The sequence below is a fragment of the Ochotona curzoniae genome, unplaced genomic scaffold (assembly GCF_017591425.1).
Source record: "Ochotona curzoniae isolate NIBS_2020 unplaced genomic scaffold, NIBS_Ocur_1.0 contig_4792, whole genome shotgun sequence".
NCBI classification, from domain to species: domain Eukaryota; kingdom Metazoa; phylum Chordata; class Mammalia; order Lagomorpha; family Ochotonidae; genus Ochotona; species Ochotona curzoniae.
The window spans coordinates 9,405,347-9,426,809 of record NW_024466389.1 but is presented as its reverse complement, the minus strand read 5'-3'; the positions used below and the strand labels follow the sequence as shown (position 1 = coordinate 9,426,809).

At 51.9% G+C, this 21,463-nt stretch overlaps 1 protein-coding gene across 1 annotated transcript; it reads left to right on the top strand.

Moving 5' to 3' along the window:
* Positions 1-8,088: 8,088 nt before the first annotated feature.
* On the top strand, positions 8,089-13,995 carry CPLANE2 (ciliogenesis and planar polarity effector 2). Its single transcript, XM_040987962.1, has 6 exons — positions 8,089-8,183; positions 8,302-8,423; positions 12,215-12,367; positions 12,791-12,915; positions 13,204-13,340; positions 13,488-13,995. The coding sequence occupies exons 2-6, from the start codon at positions 8,312-8,314 to the stop codon at positions 13,735-13,737; spliced, it is 777 nt and encodes a 258-aa protein (XP_040843896.1). The 5' UTR covers positions 8,089-8,183; positions 8,302-8,311; the 3' UTR covers positions 13,738-13,995.
* The last annotated feature ends 7,468 nt before the right edge of the window (positions 13,996-21,463 follow it).

Sequence of the window (21,463 nt, the reverse complement as noted above, 5' to 3'; positions counted from 1 at the left end):
CCCCGTCAATCTTTGTGGCCTTCTTGGAATTAGAAGACTGCAGGGCGTGCAGGGCAGGTGTAAGATGCAAAGGTGAGGGTTGTTTGTTGTTGTTTTCCCCAGACTCTGTGCTTCTGGTGCTGGCAGGGTAAGAGAAACTTAAAGAAAACTGTTCTAATCCTTTCATCTCCCAACCCCAGAGGGCCTGTGACCACAGGCAGTACTGCCCCGCCTGAGCCCAGTCTGCCTGGGTGACCAAGGGCCGCTGTCCAGCAAGGGCTTTTGTTCTATGTTTGTGTGCCAGGATCTCCGTGACATCACGCTGATGCAGCCAGCACAGATCGCGCTGGGGTCCACGGGTCTTCCTGAGTGTCTATGAAAATGTTTTCATGTCTGTGGAATTTTCCGACCATCTTTTTTGGTTGCAAGTTGCCAAAAGTTCTATTTGTTCTTTTCCCCTCCTGGAATTTGGTTATTGGAAACTGCCTTTTCTGTTTATAGGCTAGCTATTTTTTTTTTTTTTTTAACCAGCTCAGGTGCCTAGAGAACTCAGATGCTCCTCCTGGAACCCCTTCCCTGGTTCTGTGCCTGGAGGGCCAGGATGGAATTCTGAGATTCCTGGAAAAGATTATGTTGTTTGCCCTCTAATCTTTGTATTTCCCAGGTCTGTGGGGCACACCCCTCCCCCCTCCCCTGCTGAGTGTGGAGAATCCCTAACAATTCCTGCCAGAGACCCTCCTTCCTGGTGGTGACAGGTGATAGGGTTGAATATCACATACTGTATCTGACCTTCATGGCCTATGACTGTCTGGTTCACATGGCGCCACACAGCTTGGGTTTTCTCTTTCATTTCTTCCCGGAGATAAGGTTCACCCAAGCCCCGAATGTCCTTGGTGGGTGCAAAAGGTTACAGGTGTCAAGGCCACGACATAGGAGCTGCCCAACCAAGTCTCACATTAGATGGCACTATTTGAACATGGATCCTTGGTGATTCCTTATCAGTGGATAGAGGATTTTTATTTTTTGTTTAGGATTTTAATTTCAAAACACCCGTTTCCTACCTCCGCCTTCTGCTTTGTCTTGTGAGCATTTCCCAGGCTTGCTGCTGCAGCCGGCCCTGACCCTGGCTTGTAGCCAGCCATCAGACTGGCCGTCCGTGTGCAGTCACCTGCGGCAGCGTGCTGCATCCTTCCCCTCACCGCTGGCTTTTACACGTGGTCTTGGCAGGAAAGCCCAGGCAAGGACCAGCTCCCCAGAGGTCCTGTGTTCCCTCTGAGACGAAGAAACGGCCACCTGCCCATTCACCATGGCCTCCCCTGTTCGAAGCTGCACACTTGGCTTTCCAGACTCCCCACTCTGGAGCGGCTGCCAGTCGGTTTTGGGCAGATTGTTCAGTCATGTGAGTCCTGGTTTAGGAGATGAGCAAGGTAGGCTTTGCTGCTGTCGCTGAGCCTCGTGTCTGACGTTGCGTCTGCTGTGGACAGTGCCTCCAGGCTCATTTGCTCCTGAAATACAAAGTATTTGGAAGCCTAAAAGTTCAGAATCTCAGCTCTAGCCTTTCCCGTCGTCCTGTGGCCCTCATGAGCCAGTTGTTAACCTGTCGATCCCTTCCGCTTTCCCCGCGTGGGCAGGCAGCCGAGACGGTGATTCTCCTAGGGAATAACATGTGCGGCCCAGGGTTACCCACACCGCTTGGAACCAGATCAGCCGTTTACAGCTCCTTAAGAAAAGCCTGCCTTCTGCGTGCCCAGTGGTATGGTCCTGGTGGCCCCGGCCACTGTGGCCATGTACAGCCGGGCAAAGCAGCTGGACACAGCCACAGTGAAGATGTCCCTGGGCCCTCCAAAGCCACAGGTGCGATGGACTCCAGGTGTCAGCCGAGGTGACCATTCCTACAGCCTGTGGGTGCTTCCCTTGCGTCTGACCCAGCCACAGCTCTTTCAGACATGATACCAATTTTGTCTTAAAATTCACTGAGAAAATGAGATAAAATGTCATTTTTTAAACCCTCAGGAGCACCTAAAGCAAATATTTATCAGTATTTAAGTATTTAAGGTACTTTCTGTTTCTACTTGAAGCTTTAACCCCTCCCATTCCTGCGAGTGTGCCTTTGAGAGCCCCTATGTCCTGCTGACACCCCAGCCGCTCCCCTCGTCGGCTCTGTATAGGGCCCTGCCTGGTCCCGCCCTGCTGGCCAGAGCTCCCTGCCCGCCCACTCCACGGGTGACCCTGCAGAGGGCTTCTGTGTCTGTGTTCACCTGGGTGTGGCCTCCACAGCCTCACCCTACCCGCATGTTTTCGGAGCACAAAACTAGGTGTCAGAACAAGCTTAAATTGTGTTTCGGTACTCAGCTGATTTTTCTCCTGGCGCTCCGTGGATTGATTTGGTTTTCATGTATGAGTTTTATAGCAAAAGCTGAAACAACTGTCCTAAGAACTGTGTTGAACTCTACAAAAAAAAAGCAGAAGAGGAGGAGGAAGAAAGACCTAACTTGAGAAGTGTCGGCTTTGGAGAACAGAAAGCCAGTGGAGAATAAGGGGATGCTTCCTTTCTCTTCACCTAGCCTGGGCTTCCTCCTGCTTCACTTTGTTTCTTTCCCTTGAAAGTAATATCCCTGGTTGGTCTCTCTGTCCTGGTCCTTGTCCTTGTAGTGACCCTGGCATGGTGGTGTGCTTTGCTTTGCATTATCTGTGGTCTCTGCCAGTGCACAGGTCAGTGGGGGGGAGGAACTGGCCACACCCAGGGCCCATGGAGGCCGGGTCCACGCAGCCTCCCCGAGTACTGCAGAAGGCATGTTCTGCAAGTCGCTGGTTCACGGCCCCTCTCCCCATGTTTATGGTCAATGGGAGCAGACTTCCGAGGTTGGCTCCGTTGTGCTCCCTGCTCTGTTGCCCTCCCTGCCAACCAGGGTTCATGCCAGGGCACAGCCAGTGTGCCCTGGCAAAGCCGGTGCTGTGACGTTCCCCATTGAGCTCAGGGCTGCCAGGTGGCTCACCCTGAGACAGTCATTTTAGGCACATAACCGTGTAGGAATGAACGTGGATTTCATTGATATTTAAAACTCTTGTCAGTTTCTTTTTTGGTTAATGTTTTCCCCTGATGACTTTTTAGCAATTTAACAAATAAAACAAAATGGACAGAATTATCTTAGCTGTTTCATTAGTAACAAAAAAGAGGAAAAAAAACTGGTGTGGAAGAAGGAAACAGGTTGGGAAGCGGAGGAAGACCTTCGGGCAGATTGTGCCTGGACAGGGTGGCATCACCCTGCCCTACGGACAGTGCCACTTCAGAAGCAGTGTGACACTGCTCAGAGAAGCAAGACCTAGAGCAGCATGGTGGGTGGCGTTCTGTCCTGCCTTCCACTGCTTGGGCTCGAGTTTCCTCTGCACGTGCGGCTCCTGCTCCCCGGGTTGTGAGGATTTCAGTGGTGTGTGGTGAGCACTGGTGCAGTGCCTGGGACGTGCTAAGTCGGCAGCCAGTCCTCCCTGCGCAGGCCCAGCACAGCACTCCCAGTCAGAAGGTCTTGTTCTCCCGGCTGCTAAAGGCTCTGTGCTCATTTGGATGTCAAGTACAGGGGAGTGGAGGGGTCTTTTATGCCTCAGGATCCTGAGCCAGCTCCTCTGCCCAGGCCTTCCCCCTCCCGCCGCCTCGCTGTAGAGCTGACAGGTCCTGGACTTGGAGCTCCCCACCACCTTGGCCCTGGGCTGAGCTGGAGGCAGCACGGACACCTGCATTGAGGGGCTTGCTCCTCTGTGCCCTTTCTCCTCCCCTAGCCAAAGTGAGCCTTGTGTTAAAGGCCATTACTTTTCCCTGGTCCTGTGGCGCTGCGGGCGATAGGCAGTGGGCGCAGCATTCTCATGGATGCTGTGGGAGGTGGGCCAGAGGCTCCATCACCTGCGTGAAGGAGAGCAAGACTGAGACCCAGGGGACCCGCATGCCATTTCAACTCCCGAGACATCGTTCTGTGGACTCTGCAAGGATTTGGAAAAGAGGTAACAGGGCAGGAAAAGGGGCACAGGACAGCTGCTTGTGACGCCAACATCCCATGTTGGAATGCCAGTTTTTAGTCCTGGCTACACTGCTTCTGATCCAGCTTGCCTCTTACACACCTGGGAAGCCAGCAGGTGATTCTGCTCAAGTCCTTGGGCCCCTGCTTCCCATGTGGGAGAGTTCTGGTTGGAGTCCTTGGCTGAATGAATAGCGGATGGAAGATCTGTGTCACTCTTATCTAAATAAGCAAGTCTCTTTCAAAAACAAACAATTTGCTGTAGATCCCACTCACTGAAACAGCAACTTTGAAACAAACCTCACAGGTTGGTGGCTTAGCTGGTACCAGCTAAGACAACCTATTGAGTGGATGCAATTTCCCAAAAGGCCACTGGGGGGCACCCTGTGGGAAGCTTGGAGTCCTTTCATCTTAAAGGGAAATGGTGGGACTGGAAGAGAAGATCGCATGGGTTTCTTCCCTGCCCTTAGTCCCTAGCCTCGTCTTGACTCCTGAGCTCTGTCTGTCTCCAGGCTGGCCCTCCTGGCTTCTCTGCCCTGGCACAGTGTCTTCCCCACAGGCAGGGCTCTCAGAAGCTGTGAGCATTCACAGAGCGAGGCGATGCCTTGGAGTCCTAGCCAAGCACTGCTTCCCCACGCACAGCTGTCAGCACAGCCCTGAGAGGGAGACCAGGACCGTGCAAGCCTCAGGAGCCTAGGAGAGGGAGTTCCTGCCAGGCAGGTGGGCTGTGGCCTGTCGTTGAGACCAGGGGATCATCTGTTCTCAGCAAACTCTCCAGCACATCTGCTGGCCTCAGAGGCACTAGGACACCTTGCACAGGCCACCGTTGCTGAATTCATAGCCTCATCCCTAAGCAGGAGGGTGCCGTGCTTGCTGAACATGAACGTCAAGTCCTGGGGCCTGTGGCAGGCCCAGCTGCTCCGCTTTCTATCCAGCTCCCTACAGACCTGGGAAAGCAGAAGGTGGCCCAAGTGTTGGAGCCTCCGCCACTCATGTGCGAGACAGGGTGGAGTTCCAGATCCCTGGCCTGTGTGGCCCAGCCCTGGCTGTGGTGGCCGTCTGGGAAAGGAACCAGCAGATGGGAAGACCTCTTTCTCTGTCTTTCCTTCTGTTTATTAGTTCTGCCTTTCAAATGAGTAAGTATTAAAAAAAAAAAAAAAAAAAAAAAGCAAATCCTGCACTTCTAAGGGAAAAAGTTGGAGTTATGACTGTCTGCACCCAGCACAGCCAACCACGGGCAGGCTAGTTGTTAGGAAAGCCAGAGAACTAAGAAGATGTATTTCTTGGGCCCGGGGCAGTGGCCTAACAGCCAAAGTCCTTCCCTTGAACATGCCAGGATCCCATATGGGCGCCGGTTCTAATCCTGGCAGCTCTACTTCCCATCCAATTCCCTGCTTCTGGCCTGGGAAAGCAGTCAAGGACAGCCCAAAGCCTTGGGACCGTGCACCCATGTGGGAGACCCAGAAGAGGCTCCTGGCTTCGGATCAGTGCAGCACCAACCATCATGGTCACTTGGGGAGTGAATCATCAGATGCAAGCTCTTCCTCTCTGTCTCTCCACCTCTCTGTATATCTAACTTTGTAATTAAAAAAAAAAAAAGATGTATTTCTTGCTCTGGTACCTTAGTCTGTCTGTTCTGATGCCACAAAGTACCATACATACACGGGGTCATTCATGAGCAACAGAAAAATATTCCTCAAAATGTCAGAGGCAGAGGGGGCCTGGTGAGGGCCCTGTTCTGTCTGTAAGGGGGCACCTTGGTACTGGTACATCAGCACCGTGTGTGTGTAGGGCACCAAAGGGGCAAATCTATGGCATTTTTAATTATTAGATAATTTTTATTGGAGATTCAAATATACAAAGAGGAGAGACAGAAAGATCTTCCATCTGTTGGTTCATTTCCCAATGGCCGTATGACCAGAGCTGAACTGATCTGAAGCCAGGAGCCAGGAGCTTCTTCCAGGTCTCCCACACAGGTACAGGGTCCCAAAGTTTTGGGCCATACTCAACTGCTTTCCCAGGCCATAAGCAGGGAGCTGGGTGGGAATCAGGGCTGCCGGGATTAGAACCAGCACCCACATGGGATCCGGCACGTGCAAGGCGAGGACTTCAGCTGCTTAGCTATTGCTCCAGACCCTAGCTGCAGCCTTTCTAAGATCATCAACCAGTCCTTCCCCAAAGGACCCATGTCTGCAGACTGTCACACTGACGATTAGGTTTTCAGGTGAATTTGTGGGTACCCTGAGATCAGAGCCCTCAGCTTCACTCTCCTCAAGTGGCAAGGGTAGATGAGGCAGCCTTTCTGCAGACTCCCTGGTGGGCACCGCCCAGGCCACACCTTCAGTCAGCATCGCAGGATCTCAGTAGGCTGAGTGGTCTCCGACCGGACAAACTCCCCGTGTTCCAGGTAGCATGCCCAGAGGAGCTGTGGGCGGGGCCTTGGACACTGTGGAATGACCTGTGCCGGTTGGATGGCCAGAGGTCATGTACTCAGACCTGGCAAAGGGAGGAAGCCCCGGACTCGAAGAGGGGGAGATAAGGACAGACACATTGGAGAGACCAGCGCTGCCAGGACTGTGGCAGAAAGCAGAGTCTACCCCACACTGGATGTGATCCCCTAGGGCCAGAGGAGGGGGGCAAGAAAGGAGACAAACTTAAGGAGTCTGAGTGTTGGAATTGTGGCAGAGGAAAAAGAGTTGAATTGAAATTCAGCAGGAGGGGAGGGTGTTGCGGCACAGTGGGTTAAGCTGCCACATGGCATGTCTGTGTCCCACTTTGGAATGCTTGGTTTAACCCCTGGTCTCTCTTCGTCTGCTCCAGCTTTCTGTAGCAGGTAATGGTGCAACTCCTTGAGTCATTCCAACCCACATGGGAGACTTCTATGAGGTCCTGGCTTCTAACTTTCTAACTAACTTTAAAAAAAAAAAAAAAGATTTATTTTTATTGGAAAGTCAGATATACAGAGAGGAGGAGAGGCAGAGAGGAAGATGCTCCCTCTGCCGATCCACTCCCCAACAAGCCACAATGACTGGAGTTGAGCCGATGTTAAGCCAGGGGCCAGGAATTCTTCCGGATCTCCCACACAGGTGCAGGGTCCCAAGGCTTTGGGCCATCCTCCACTGTTTTTCCAGGCCACAAGCAGGGAGCTGGATGAGAAGTGGAGCAGTTGGGACACGAGGTGGCATCCATATGGGGTCCTGGCTCTTGCAAAGTGAGCATTTAACCACTGAGCTACCCGTATTTTGCTTATTTAAAACAGAGAGAGAAAGAGAGGAACTCAGCCTCGAGCTGAAAACATCAAGCAGGTACAGCAGCTGGGCACACAGCAGGTGCTCAGGAATGAAATAAATAAGTCAACCAAATGAATGGCAGGTAGGTAGAACCCTGGAGGCCACTCACTCAGTGTTTCAAAAAACATGAGAGCCAGAGCAAGAAAGCTACAAAGGGGAGTGAGTGAGCCCTGTCAGCTAAGGCACTGCACAGACACATCCCCCAGCCGTGATGGGCGCCTGCTGATGAGTGGAAGGGGTGGAGTATCCCTGCTGTCTCCCTTGCACAGCTAACTCCTGTCAGCCAGAAGCTGGAGTCAGGGGCCAGGGGGTGGGCAAGGAACGCAGGGACTCAAATCTGGGCCATGGGCATCTGAATCCGGCCTAACGGCCGCAAAGCCCCATACTGACGGATTCTAAGATGCCGAGCAAGCCAGCAAGCCAATCCCTCCCCATCTACAAGGACGCACGCTTGTACCCGCCAAACAGGATTCTCAATAGCAGCAGCGGTGTCTACACTCGCGACGTGCTCAGGCAGTGCTGGGCAGAGCCCTACGAGGTAGAGGAGCAGCTTACCAACACTTCATAGAACAAACTGAGACACGGAAAGATATGAGAGGCTCCTGAAGAAAGCGGGACCCGAACAAGCTTCAGCAGAGAGCCGGGGGCTCAGGAGCAGTGTGGCGTGCAGGTGCCACTGCGCAGGCGCCTACAGCGCTTGGAGAGGGACAGGCCCCATCCCCGGAGTCACCATGGCAACGGGCTTTGCACTCGCGTCCCTGTGCGCCTGCGCCTGGGCGAACGGCGCGCGCCGCCGAAGCCAGACCTAGGCCTGGCGGAAGCAGCCTCGGCTGACTGGGCAGCTGGAACATCCTTTTAAAGAGACCATCTGCACCCGGGCCTACTCAGTCCGTGCTTGCTATAGACGGTGAGGGCCAGGGGACCTCGGGTTCCGCGGGAGAGTCGGAGGGGACTCAGGGGCGGTCCCTGGTCCCGTTTCCTCACTGCCAACTCTCAGCATCCTGCTGTTTCCCTGCCCCCTCCAGGGTGCCCAGCATGGCTCCACCGCCCCCGCCTGGCTCGGTGATTGTCCCAGATTGGCAGGAGAGCTCCGAGGGCAAGGAGTACCTGGCCTCCATCCTGCGCAAGAGCCGCCGGCGCGTGTTTGGTGAGTGCCCGTCCGGCGTGGGGGTGGCAGAAAAGCTGGGCAGTAGGAGCCTCCGCCCTTCCGCTCCTCAATCTGGGGGACCCGTGGAAGCCCCATCCCCCCAGGCCAGCCCCTAATCTCTTTAGAACAAATTCCATCAGCAGAGCCAGGAACATGTGAAACCCTGCCAGCAGCTGCTGTCACCGGAGCCGCTGCTGACCGAGGCCTTCTTTGTCCCCTGCTGGGTGGACACTCTCATTGAATCTTCTCGAGGGTGCTTTCGGCCCACGGGCCAAGGTCATGCCCTGGTGGCCAGAGGCAAGCTGTGAGGTAAGACCCTGGTGTTCCCCAGGGTGGAGGCAGCTAGAGGGTCCTGGGTCAGCTACGCCAGGACCTGGGTTAGGATCAGGAGAGCCACAGGGCCAGAGGACGAGAAGGCAGACCTCCGGTTAGAATCTTCTAGTCGTTAGTCTGTGGACAAGACCATGTCTTGACTGCGTTTTGCACATCTTACAAGCATCTGTAAGAGCTGAGACTGTGAGCCTTAGTGATGGTGATTGGGAACACTTTTGTGCAGAGCTGCCTCACTAGGAAGAAATTCTACAAACTGAGCATATGTGTTACAATATTAGTAAAGGACCCAGTGCAATAGCCTAGTGGCTAAATCCTTGCCTTGCGCATGCTGGAATTCCATATGGGCGCTGGTTTGTGTCCTGGCTGCTCCACTTCCCGTCCAGCTCCCTGCCTGTGACCTGGAAAAGCAGTCAAAGACAGCCAGAAGCTTTGGGACCCTACACCCACATGGGAGACCTGGAAGAAGCTCCTGGCTCCTGGCTTTGGATCGACTCAGCGCCGGCCACTGCAGCCAATCAGCAGACAGAAGACCTTTCTGTAAATCTGCCTTTCCAATAAAAAGGAATAAATCTTTAAAAAAGAAAAGGCAGTGTTAGTGAAAACCATGTTGTGAATCACATTTAAGTTAAGGCAGATGTTACACCAGTTTGATCCATTGCTTGGGATGCCCTCATCCAGTATTCATGTGTTAGTTTTAATTTTTGTAATTTTTAACTGATTTATTGGAAAGGCAGAGTTACATAGAGAGAGAGCTTCCATCTGCTGGCTCACTTCCCAGATGATCACGGCAGATGGGCTAGGCAGAGCAAAGCCAGGAGCCTGGAGCTTCCTCTGGGTCTCCCGTGTGGGTGTAGGAACCCAAGCATTTGGACCATCCTCTGCTGTTTCCCCAATTGCCTTAGCAGGGAGCTGGATCGGAAGTGGAGCAGTGGGCATGTAAGATGCCAGTGTGCCAAGCAGTGCCTTGTCTTCAGCATCCCCATGCCAGCCCGCTGCTTCTGGGCCAGCTTCCTGCTAATGCATACCCTGTGAGGGAGCAGGTGAAGGCTTAACTATTTGGGTCCCGACCACCCAAGTAGGAGAGCTCAGTGGAGTGCCAAGCTCTAGGGCTCAGTCTGGACCAGCTTGGGCTGTTGTGGGATTTGAGAGAGTAAGCGCGCCAACGAAAGATACCGCCATTGCTCCACCTTTCAAGCAGATGAATGCAAACAGTTGAACAATTCTTATAAAGTTCACCGAAGGAGGATTTATTTTTTGTTTTTAAATAATTGGATGTTGGGTCCAGCAGCATGGCCTAGTGGCTAAAGTCCTCGCCTTGAACCCGCAGGGAACCCATATGGGCGCCGGTTCTAATCCCAACAGCTCCACTTCCTATCCAGCTTACTGTTTGTGGCCTGGGAAAGCAGTCAAGGACGGCCCAAAGCCTTGGGACCCTGCACCCTTGTGGGAGACCTGGAGAAAGTTCTTGGCTCCTGGCTTCGGATCAGTACAGTACCAACCATCACGGTCACTTGGGGAATGAATCATCAGACAGATCTTCCTCTCTGCCTCTCTTCCTCTCTGTATATTTGAGTTTGCAATAAAAAATAAATAAATAAATATTAAAAAAAAAAAAAAGAAGCCATGGCCAAATGTTGGTCTAAGTCCTTTTAAATAACTGGGTGTTATTTGAAGTGGGCCCAAACCCAGCCTGTTCTGGGTGGAACCTTCCAGAAGATGCCAGTAATGCTGGATTGGCTAAGGACTCAGGTTCCTAGAATTACAGTTCTCTAAGATCTAGGACCCAACCCTTGGTGTTCCCAAGCAAGATCCTGAGGCGGGGGCAGACTGTTTCCTGCCATTAGTGTCCCGTGCACAGGGCAATGTCGGGCTTCGGTCGTTTGCCACACATGATAGGTAATGATCCAAAATTTGTGGATGATTATTATTTCAGAAATCAGATTAACTCGAAGAATGACTTTCTCAAAATGCCCTGGTAACATTACCTGCTGCGGTGGCTGGGATGCTGGCTTGGGGTCACTTGGTCCCCCCACTGCCTAGCTCTGTGACCATGTGTAAGTGCAGCCTCAGAGTCCTCCCCTGTACAAGGGGCGTGTCCCAGACAAGCAGGTGGAGGAGGGCTGTGTGCTGCTGCACCGAGCTGGACCGACAGGCAGCCAGGGCCTCACTGAAGATCTGCTGTCACACTGCTTGTTGCATCTTCAGTCATGTGGAGGTGGGGCTGGTCTGGGAATTCCACAGAGACCCTGGCCACGTGTTCTAGCCCCCAGTCAGTGCCACGCAGCTGGTGAAGGGCTGAGAGGGCGTGTCTGCCGTGCTTTGCACTTTGAGGATTTCCCAACAGCTGAGCATACCCACTTGAGTGTGTCTTTTTTCTCTTTTTTCATTTTTTTAATTATATTTTTGACAATCTTTACATAGTTAATTAGGGTAAAAAGGTTCAAGGCTACAGGAAAGTGGGTAAAACTATTTATTATTTCCACATTGTTTCCTTCACGTATCTGAGGTAAAGGGGGATATTAAGGGAGAAGCCCCACCCAGTCTCCCACCCACCCCAGGTCCCGGATGTGGGGCATGCTCCAAGGGTCTGCTCAAGTGGTTTTGATAGTTCAACAGTTATGAATTGCTGCCAGTCTCGCCATTCTTAGCACGATGAGGTTGTTGAAGAATCCACTGATTGACATAGTCCGTTTCATTTTTATTGGAAAGGCAGATTTATAGAGAGAAAGATAGTCCATCTACTGGTTCACTCCCCAAGTGGCAGCAACAGCCAGAGCTGAGCTGAGCTGAAGCCAGGAGCCTCTTCCAGGTCTCCCACTTGGGTGCAGGGTCCCAAAGCTTTGGACCATCCTCTACTGCTTTCCCAGGTCACAAACAAGTAACTGGTTGGGAAGTGGAGCAACTGGGATACTGGTGCCTATATGGGATTCTGCCATGTGTAAGGCGAGGGTTTAGCCACTGAGCCATCATGCCAGGCCCCTGAATGCTCATTCTGACCCCCTCCACACACACACACAGAAGGGTCAAGAACTGCTGATAACTGTTAGTCTCTAAGTTTCTTAGGCTCCTGGAAAACTGGCATGGGGATGGTTGGCCTACAAGTTAGACTCCGTCTAAGACACTGGAGTGCCAGCAGAGCCACAGCAAGTAATGGGCCAAGTAGTTGGGTCACTGCCAGCTTGTGTGGGCGACCAGGGCTGTTTTCAGCTCCTGACTCTAGCCTCGGGCTCAATCCTAAGCGCTGCACACACTGTGAGAGCATGAATCAATGAATGGGATCTCTCTCCTTGCCTGTCTCTTATATAAACAAGTTTCTAAGACATTTGAAAATTGGGATCGATGTGGAGGACCGCAGATGGTGGATTAGCCCCCAAGAACCTCTTCCAGGTGAGGTTGTCCATCCTGGTGCCCAGTGCGGCAGGTGCAGAGTTAACCCTTTCCTTCTTTCCTTGTGCTAGGGCTGCTTGAACGGCCAGTGCTGCCCCCGTCTGTGGCCATTGACACTGCCAGCTACAAGGTGTTTGTGTCTGGGAAGAGTGGTGTGGGCAAGACAGCGCTGGTGGCCAAGCTGGCCGGCCTGGAAGTGCCAGTGGTACACCATGAGACCATTGGTAAGTGAGGGGGACCCCACCCTTTACCCACCTGATTCTTGGCCACATGAGCCAAACTTCATGTCACTTTGTTGGCAATACTGGAAAATCCTGTTACTTCTCTGGGGCTCCACTGGTGCCAAGGTCCTGGAGCGGTTGTGCGGTTGGTATTAGAAATGGCGCTAAGTTGGCACTGGGCAGGCACTCAGGAACTGCAAAGCATGCTATCGGGTTTCTTTCCCTTGGTGTCTGAGACCTACGGCTCTCCCTTTGCAAGCAGTGGAGCCATGTCCTCCTGACCCCCGGGGCCTTGGTCGTTTCTGCCATCAAACTTAAGCCTTCATCACCAGACCAGGGATACCCACTACTCTTTCTCCTCCTCATTTGTGGTCCCTCTTCCTCTCCCATCCCCACCCTACTCCTGCCATCACCTGCATTTCTCAGGCATCCAGACCACTGTGGTCTTCTGGCCAGCCAAGCTTCAGGCCAGTGACCGTGTCGTCATGTTCCGCTTCGAGTTCTGGGACTGTGGGGAGTCATCGCTCAAAAAGTTTGATCACATGCTGCCGGTGAGTGGAGGGCACGGCTGGGGTTGCTGCCTAATTCGGGTGTCTGCAGCTAGGCTCAGCCAGGAGTGCAGGGAGTGCAAGGTGCCCGTGAGAAAGCCGAGGGTATAGCTCTAGGTCATTGCTGGAGCTCTGCCCCAGAGCTGCCGCTTGCTGTCTCCCTGGATCCCAATTCCCAGCTGTGAAAAGCAGTGTTATTACTAAGGATCCTGCCACCTGCTGGAGGTGGGCAGGATCCTGATAACACGCTCATGTGGTCAGGGGCCGCAAGCCGGCCCGCTCCCACCACAGGCTTGCAAGGAAAATGTAGATGCCTTTCTCTGCCTCTTCTCCTTCACCGACCGCGCCTCCTTCGAAGACCTCCCTGGACAGCTGGCCCGTGTGGCTGGCGAGGCCCCGACCGCCGTCAGGATAGTCATTGGCTCCAAGTATCCTTTGGGTGACCCTCGGGACTAGCAGGCTGCCCTTGGCAAGGCACACAGCAAAGAGGGCAGGGCCTGTGGCCCTGGAGCTGGGGCCGGTGGGGCTGGCACGGAGCGTGCCACTGTCGTGTTCCTTGACCCTTCCTTCCCCAGGTTTGACCAGTACATGCACACGGATGTGCCCGAACGTGACCTCATAGCCTTCCGGCAGGCCTGGAAGCTGCCCCTACTGCGGGTGAAGAGCGTGCCAGGGCGGCGGCTGGCTGACGGGCGCACGCTGGATGGCTGGGCTGGGCTGGCTGATGTCGCCCACGTACTCAACAGCCTCGCCGAGCAGCTGTGGCACCAGGACCAGGTGGCAGCTGGCCTGCTTCCCACCCCTGCAGAGAATGTGCCTGGCTGAAGGGGACAGCATCGTGGGCAGTCAACTGTGGCCCCCGCTCTCAGCCCCACAATGGAGGGCAGAGCTAGAGCAGCGGTATTGGCTCTGGGAGGCCTGGTCAGGCAGGGTGGGGCCTGGCAAGGCACCTGCCCCAGAGCCTTGGCTTGCAGAATTCCTGATGACAACGAGGTGGAGTCCATCCCACACACTTCCCCCAGCCTTTCCCTGGCGTAATCCATGGATGGTGATTGTGGAAGGCACAAAAGTGTCCTAGACTAAGAGCCTAGATTGGGGTGGGTTCAGTAGTTAAGTTGTCGCTGGGACATCCACGTCCCATAACAGGATGCTTGACTCCATGTCTCAGCTCCACTTCGGGTCCAGCTTCCTGCTAATGTGCTAGAAAGTGGCAGGCAAGAGCTCAAGTACATGGGTCCCGGCCATTCCCATCGGAGACCCTTGTGGAGGTTGAGTTTCCTGGCTCCTGTCTGACCCAACCTCAACTGTCGCCAGCATTTGGAGAGTGAATCAGTAGATGAACAATATTTATCAATATTGCTCTACCTTTCAAATAAATAAATGAGCTTCAGGGGCCAGTGTTGAGGCACGGGGAGCTGGGGTGCTGCCTGGAATGCCAGCATTGCGTATGAGTACTAAGTCCTGGAAGTTCTACTTGCCATCCAGCTCTCAGCTATCCACCTGGGGAAGCAGCAGAGGATGGCCCAAATGCTTGCATCCTGACACCCTCGGGCAAGACCTGGATGAAGCTCCAAGCTCCTGGCTTTGGCTGAGGCCAGCCCTGGCTGTTGTGGCCATTTCAGGAGAGAGCCAGTGGACTCTGTCTCTCTCTTGCTTTCCCCCTCTTCCTTTCCATCTCCCCAATCTTTTCTTTTTCTGTAACTTCAACTTTAAAATAAAATATATTTTTTTAATCTTCAGACCAATAAGGATTCTTTTCTTTTTCTTCTTTTTTTTTTTTTGTATGAACCAGGATTTATTTATTTATTTTTGATGACATAGTTCCATAGGCTCCTGGTATTTCCCTTATCCCCTCCCCAATTCCCTCTCCCCCACCTAGTTCCTCTGTATCATTACTACAGTATAGTTCTTCATACACAGTCATATGTCCATCATTGCAGGCATGGACAATGGCAGAGTCCAGCATCCTATTGTTAAGATATTATAAATAGTTTCATTGTAAGTCCATCTTTGTCTGGGAGAGGAGATGCATACTACATTGTATACTCACATCTGGATGTTAGTCTCCATTTCACAGTTACTGTACATCCCCTTAAATGAAAACTCATAAAATCAACAATAGGAAGAAAAATAGAAATTTACAATGCCATGAAGTTAAATAACATGCTACTAGATATGACAGTCTCCATTACGCAGCTACTATACATCACTTAAATGAAAAGCCACAAAACAAAATCAACAACAGGAAGAAAAAAGAAATTAACAACACGATGAAATGGGCCTAGCGGCCAAGGTCCTTGCCTTGAACACGCCGGGGTCCCACATATGGGCGCCCGTTCTAATCCCAGCAGCTCCACTTCCCTTCCAGCTCCCTGCTTGTGGCCTGGGAAAGCAGTCAAGGACGGCCCAAAGCCTTGGGACCCTACACCCATGTGGGAGACCTGGAAGAAGTTCCTGGATCCTGGCTTCGGATCAGCATAGCATCAGCCTTTGTGCTCACTTGGGGAGTGAATCTTCAGACAGAGATCTTCCTCTCTGTCTCTCCTCCTCTGTGTATATCTGACTTTCCAATAAATAAATCTTTAAAAAAAGAAAAACAGCACCATGAAATTAAATAACATGCTACTGAATGACTAATGTGTTGCTGAAGAAATGAAAAAGAAAATCAAGAACCTTCTTAAAGAAAACAATGTTACTGTATGATCTGTGAGTCATTGAATGATTTAATCAGAAGAAAGTATTTTGAAGAGATGAAACTAACAAAAACAAAAACATCAAAATCCATGAGATATAGTTTCCGCTGATTTTTTTCGATGAAATGTGTCTCTTCTAAACAACAAATAGATGGGCTTTGTGTTTTAATCCAGTCTACTAATCTATGATGTTTGATTGAGCTTAAGCCATTTACATTCAGGGTTAATATGTATGGGTGGTAATTTGGTCCTGTCATTTTAGCAATGGGTTGTTCATTGGTTTAGTCTTCTGTTGTCATTTTACTGGGATGTTCTTCACATTTGCCTTTGGTTTTGGTGGGTGCTATTCCTCTTCTGTCAAGAGAACATCTTGAAGTATCATTTGTAGGGCAGGTTTGAAAGAGGCAAATTCTTTTAACTATTCTTTACTGTGGAAGAATTTAATTTCATTTTCAAAGACAAAAGAAAGCTTTGCTGGATTGTTATTCTGGACCAACAATTTTTTTTTTCTTTTAGAATCTGGAATATGTCACTGCATTCTCTTCTTGCCTGTAGAGTTTCCTGTGAGAGATCTCCTGTGAGTTTAATTGGCATTCCTTTATATGTCAATTGATTTCTTTTTCATGTGCACATTTAAGGATCTTTTCCTTATGTTCCATTGAAGAGACCTTGATGATCATGTGTCTTGGTGAAGATCGCTTTTGATCAAGCCTGTTGGGAGTTCTGTACCCCTCCTGGATGTCGTTTCACAATTCTTTCTCTAGATTAGAAAAATTTTCCCTTATTATTTCATTAAATACATTTGCAAATTCAGCTTCTCTTTCTGCACCTTCTGGGAAACCCAAAACTTTTTTTTTTTTTTAGAGATTTATTTATTTATTGGAAACTCAGATATACACAGAGAGGAGGAGAGACAGAGAGGAAGATCTTCCATCCGATGATTCACTCCCCAAGTGAGCACAATGGCCGATGCTATGCTGATCCGAAGCCAGGATCCAGGAACTTCTTCCAGGTCTCCCACATGGGTGTAGGGTCCCAAGGCTTTGGGCCGTCCTTGACTGCTTTCCCAGGCCACAAGCAGGGAGCTGGAAGGGAAGTGGAGCTGCTGGGATTAGAACGGGCGCCCATATGTGGGACCCCGGCTTGTTCAATGCAAGCACCTTGGCCATTAGGCCACGCCACTGGGCCCCCCCATAAATCTTATATTTGGCTTCTTAATAGTGTCTTTCAATTCTTGAATACCTTTTTTGGCCTGATCTAGTTCTGCTTCTAGCTTTTTGTTTATTTCCCCCTGGTGCCAGGAAATATTTTTCCAGTTCTGAGATTATTTCTTCTGCTTGCTTTATTCTATTTTGGAGACTCTTCACTGTACTTTTAATTTGCTCTACTGTATTCTTAGTTTCTGATATATCAGCCTTGATTTGACTGCTATTTCTTGTGTAGCATATTCCTTAAATTCTTCGAGCTCTTGAATGTGCTTCTCGTTTTTTTTTTAACTTTTTCCATTTTTTATTATATTTTTGATAATCTTTACATAGTTAATTAGGGTAAAAAGGTTCAAGGGCTACAGGAAAGTGGGTAAGACTGTTTATTATTTCCACATTGTTTCCTTCACGCATCTGGGGTAAAGGGGGATTTTAAGGGAGAAGCCCCACCCAGTCTCCCACCCACCCCAGGTCCCAGATGTGGGGCATGCTCCGAGGGTCTGCTCAAGTGGTTTTGATAGTTCAACAGTTATGAATTGCTGCCAGTCTCGCCACTCCAAGCACGATGAGGTTGTTGAAGAATCCATTGATTGACATAGTCCATGTTAGAGTCTCCGTTTGCCCAGTTTTTCACTGCCAACATATAGCTAAGGTGGATGATTGACTCGTTCTGTCTTCTGTCTTTTCATGCTTAGGGTTTTGAGTCTAGCAGTTGGATTGGGGAGATCCCCCCCAAAAAAACTTTGTCTGAGGTGTTCTCAGACTTGATTCTTGTATGTACTAGCAAGTACAGAGCCCGGCACAGTCCATCGCCCCTATCAGCTGGTTGTTGCAACTGCTGGGTTGGTTCTGTTTCCAGCCCTGACTTACACTGGAACCCACGGGTGTTGCAGTCCAGCCTGACTCTGCCCAGCACACACTCGGCCCTCACATAAACCAGTGGGAGCTGCAGCCCAGTTGGAGCAACCCACAATAACCCCACCAGGCCCACCCCTACCCTGGTTTGCCAGTATGTACCACAGACTAGTCCAGTCTAGCCCTCATTCCATTTGGCTCTCATACATGTCAATGGGTGTTAAGCCTAGTTCCATCTAACCAGCTCCACTATGCAGCCCACACAGATGCTGTTGGGTGCTCTCTGTCTAGCCACCCCAGCCCCTGTCCTAGTTTTTGTGCTCTCCAGTGGGAGTGGTAACCCAAGAGAGAGGAGTCCACTATTTCCCTCCCAGTCCACTCCCACTCCTGGATTATGCACTCTCCAGGTGGTTCTGTGGTTTAACTTGACAGAATTAGCCCCCAGTGCCAGCTTCTGCCAGCTGATGCTACAGCTAAGCCCAAACAACCCTCACCCACTCTAATTTTAGTTTGCACCAGTAGGAATAATCAGCCCAGCCTGGCTTTTCCCAGGTCTAGTCCACATGAGGCCTACAGGTGTTGTAGCCCTGCTTAGTCTGGTCTGCCCCCCATATTTGGGACCCCCCCCCATATTTCCCCTGCCAGCTCTGCCCCCTCCCTTCCTCACGTGTGCTGGTTGGGTGCTGCAGTCACATCCGGTACAGGTCACCTCACTTTGGCATTCCGTAATGTGCACTGGTTTTTGTCGTGACCGAATCTGGCTCGACCCACACTGTTCTGGTTTCTGGATTTGCCCATGGGTGACATGAACTGATTCAGCCTGGTCTGCCCCTGACCCATGCCAAATGTATGCCAGTGGGAAACTTTTCATGGCCTTTTCTGGGCTATTTCCTATCATGCTTCTTGTACTTACCTGCTGGGTCTGTGTTCTGCCAGAGGAGTTGCCCAGGCTCCTCCATCAGAACCCCTCCTAATGCCAAATTTTGCGCATACCAGGGGGTCCGTGAGCCAGCCCTACTCAGTTCACCTCCTGTCCTAGCAGGAACAGTGGCTTTTCCTGACTGGCCTTCAACCCAATCTGGTTCTTACTGTTGGATGTTTCAGCCCAGCCATGGTTTGTCCATACCCACATATGGCTCACACATGACTCAGTAGGTGCTGAGACCTAGCCTGGTCTGTCCCACATCTACCCTGGTCCTCCAGAACACCATAGTGTTGGGGTCCAGTCCGGTTTGGTGCCTCCAATCCCAGTCCACACTTGTGCTAAGTGAGACTACAACTGTATCCTGATCTGAACGCAGCCCCCATTCCAGCCCACACGCCTCTTGGTGGGAACCTCAACCCAGCTGGGGTGTCTCCTTAGTTCCCCAACTGGGCCTGTTCCCAGCCATAGATCACACGCATGCCAGTGGTTGCTCTGACTCAGCTTGGCAGAGCCCCTCACCTGTCCTGACCCCTGTCTTAGACACTGTGGCTTAGTGTCCCTGGCTCACGCAGACCAGCAGGTGCAAGAGCCTAGCTCGGCATGACCTGTGCTCCATCCTGATTTCTAATTTTGCTTGTAGGCTAAGGTTTGCTCAGTTCTGCCTGGGCCACTCCTTTCCATTACCAATTCACATATTAGCCAGCCGTTGGAGCTACTTTGCCCAGCTTGCCCAACCCCCAGGTCTGGACCACGTGGTCACCAGCAGGAGCTATGACTCGCCAGGGGAGTTTCCCCAAGTTCCTCCACTTGATCCCCTCCCAGACCCGGTTTTCATACATGCCATTGGATTTTAGGCCAGTGCCCGGCGAAGTCTGGCCTTCCATTTGGACTTGTATGAGCTGGTGAACATTGCAGCCCAGCCCACCCTACACCCTACTCAGGATGCATATTCAGGTGCTACTGCCTGTTGTAGTTTCCTTTACCTGTGATTGATGGCAGATTCCTTGGTCACTCCTAGGTTAGTCTATCACCACCCCAACTCTTGAGTTAACCAGTGGGGCTAGAATTTCCACAGGGTTTGGCCCACACATCCCCCACAGAATCTATCCCCGGATATGGTTCTCTCGAGTGCTAGTTAATGTCATGGCCCTGCCTAATGTGACCTGTCTCCTGATCCATCATCATGTCAGGTAATAGGATATGATCCTGCTGGACAAGTCCCAAGCCTTAGCTTTTGCGTGGATTGGTGTTCAGTGGTCAGCAATGTTCAGTGATTGTAAGTTCTTCAAAGGAAAAGTTACTCTGTCTTTGGGAATCTTTAGGATTGATTCCGATCCCAGAAGCACAATGGGTTCAACGTGGACTTACCTCAAGAGCAATTCAAAGAACCAAAACCCCAGAGCTCACTTCCTGGCAGCCAGCAGGCGGAGCCTGGCACCAAATGGTGCACTGGTGCCTGGGGACAGCTCATCATGTGCAGGGAGTGGCTGGAGTCAGGGATCCGAGCATGGAGACGCCCCGTCCTGAGACCCACCAGCAGCCAGCTGGTCGCCAGTTCTAATCCCGGCGGCCTAGCTTCCCATCCAGCTCCCTGCTTGTGGCCTGGGAAAGCAGTCGAGGACAGCCCAAAGCCCTGGGACTCTGCACCCATGTGGAAGACCTGGAGGAAGTTCCTGGCTCCTGGCTTCGGATCGGAGCAGCACCGGCCATTGCGGTCACATGGGGAGTGAATCATCGGACAGAAGATCTTCCTCTCTGTATATCTGACTTTACAATAAAAATGAATAAATCTTAAAAAGTTAACCTGTTTTCGATGTACTGATTTTTAGTTCTGCCTGTAGTTGCCTTGGCAAAGCCAGACCCAGTGATTTCCTGGGTCTTACACATCCTGGGGACAAGATGTTCCCCACCCCTGAGTGGAAAACAGAAACATAGGGAGATGGGTGTCACCTGTCGGCCAGCTGCAGGAGCCTGGAGGAGATAGGGCAATCCAAGCACAGCCTAACAGCCAGCTACTACTGGCACGCCAGCAAGAGGATGCTCATGGAGGCCCCATGGAGCTGTTGGGTACAGGTGCTAGGGGCCCATGGAACTGTCTGGGTATAGGTGCCTGGGTCAGTGTCACCTGGGTACTAGTGCCAGGGACACGTGGAACTATTGGGTACAGGTGCTTGGGGCCCATGGAGCTGCCTGGGTACAGATACTTGGGGCCCATTATGCTGCCTAGGTACAGGTGCCAAGGGTCCATGGAGTTGCCTGGGAACAGGTGCCAGGGGCCCATGGAGCTTCTGAGTACAGGTTCTTGGGGCCCATGGAGCTGCTTGGGTATAGGTGCCAGGGTCCCGTGGAGCTGCTGAGTACAGGTGCCAGGGGCCCATGGAGCTCCCTGGGTATAGGTGCTTGGGGCCCATGGAGCTCCCTGGGTACAGGTGCTTGGGGCCCAGGAAGCTGCTAGGTACAGGTGCTTGGGTCCCGTGGAGTTGCTGAGTGCAGGTGCCAGGGGCCATGGAGCTGCTGGGTACAGGTGCTTGGGGCCCATGGAGCTGCTAGGTACAGGTGCCAGGGTCCCGTGGAGTTGCTGAGTACAGGTGCCAGGGGCCATGGGGCTGCTGGGTATAGGTGCCAGGGGCCCGTGGAGCTCCCTGGGTACAGGTGCTTGGGGCCCATGGAGCTGCTAGGTACAGGTGCTTGGGTCCCATGGAGCTGCTGAGTGCAGGTGCCAGGGGCCATGGAGCTGCTGGGTACAGGTGCCAGGTATTGGCCCTTGCCACTTGCTTCACTCACACTAGTCTTGCAGGGAGGGGGTGCTGGCCCAAGTAGCAGCCCCGGGTCATGCAGGCGAGTTGTCTGGGGGAAAGATCAGCCACCTCCTT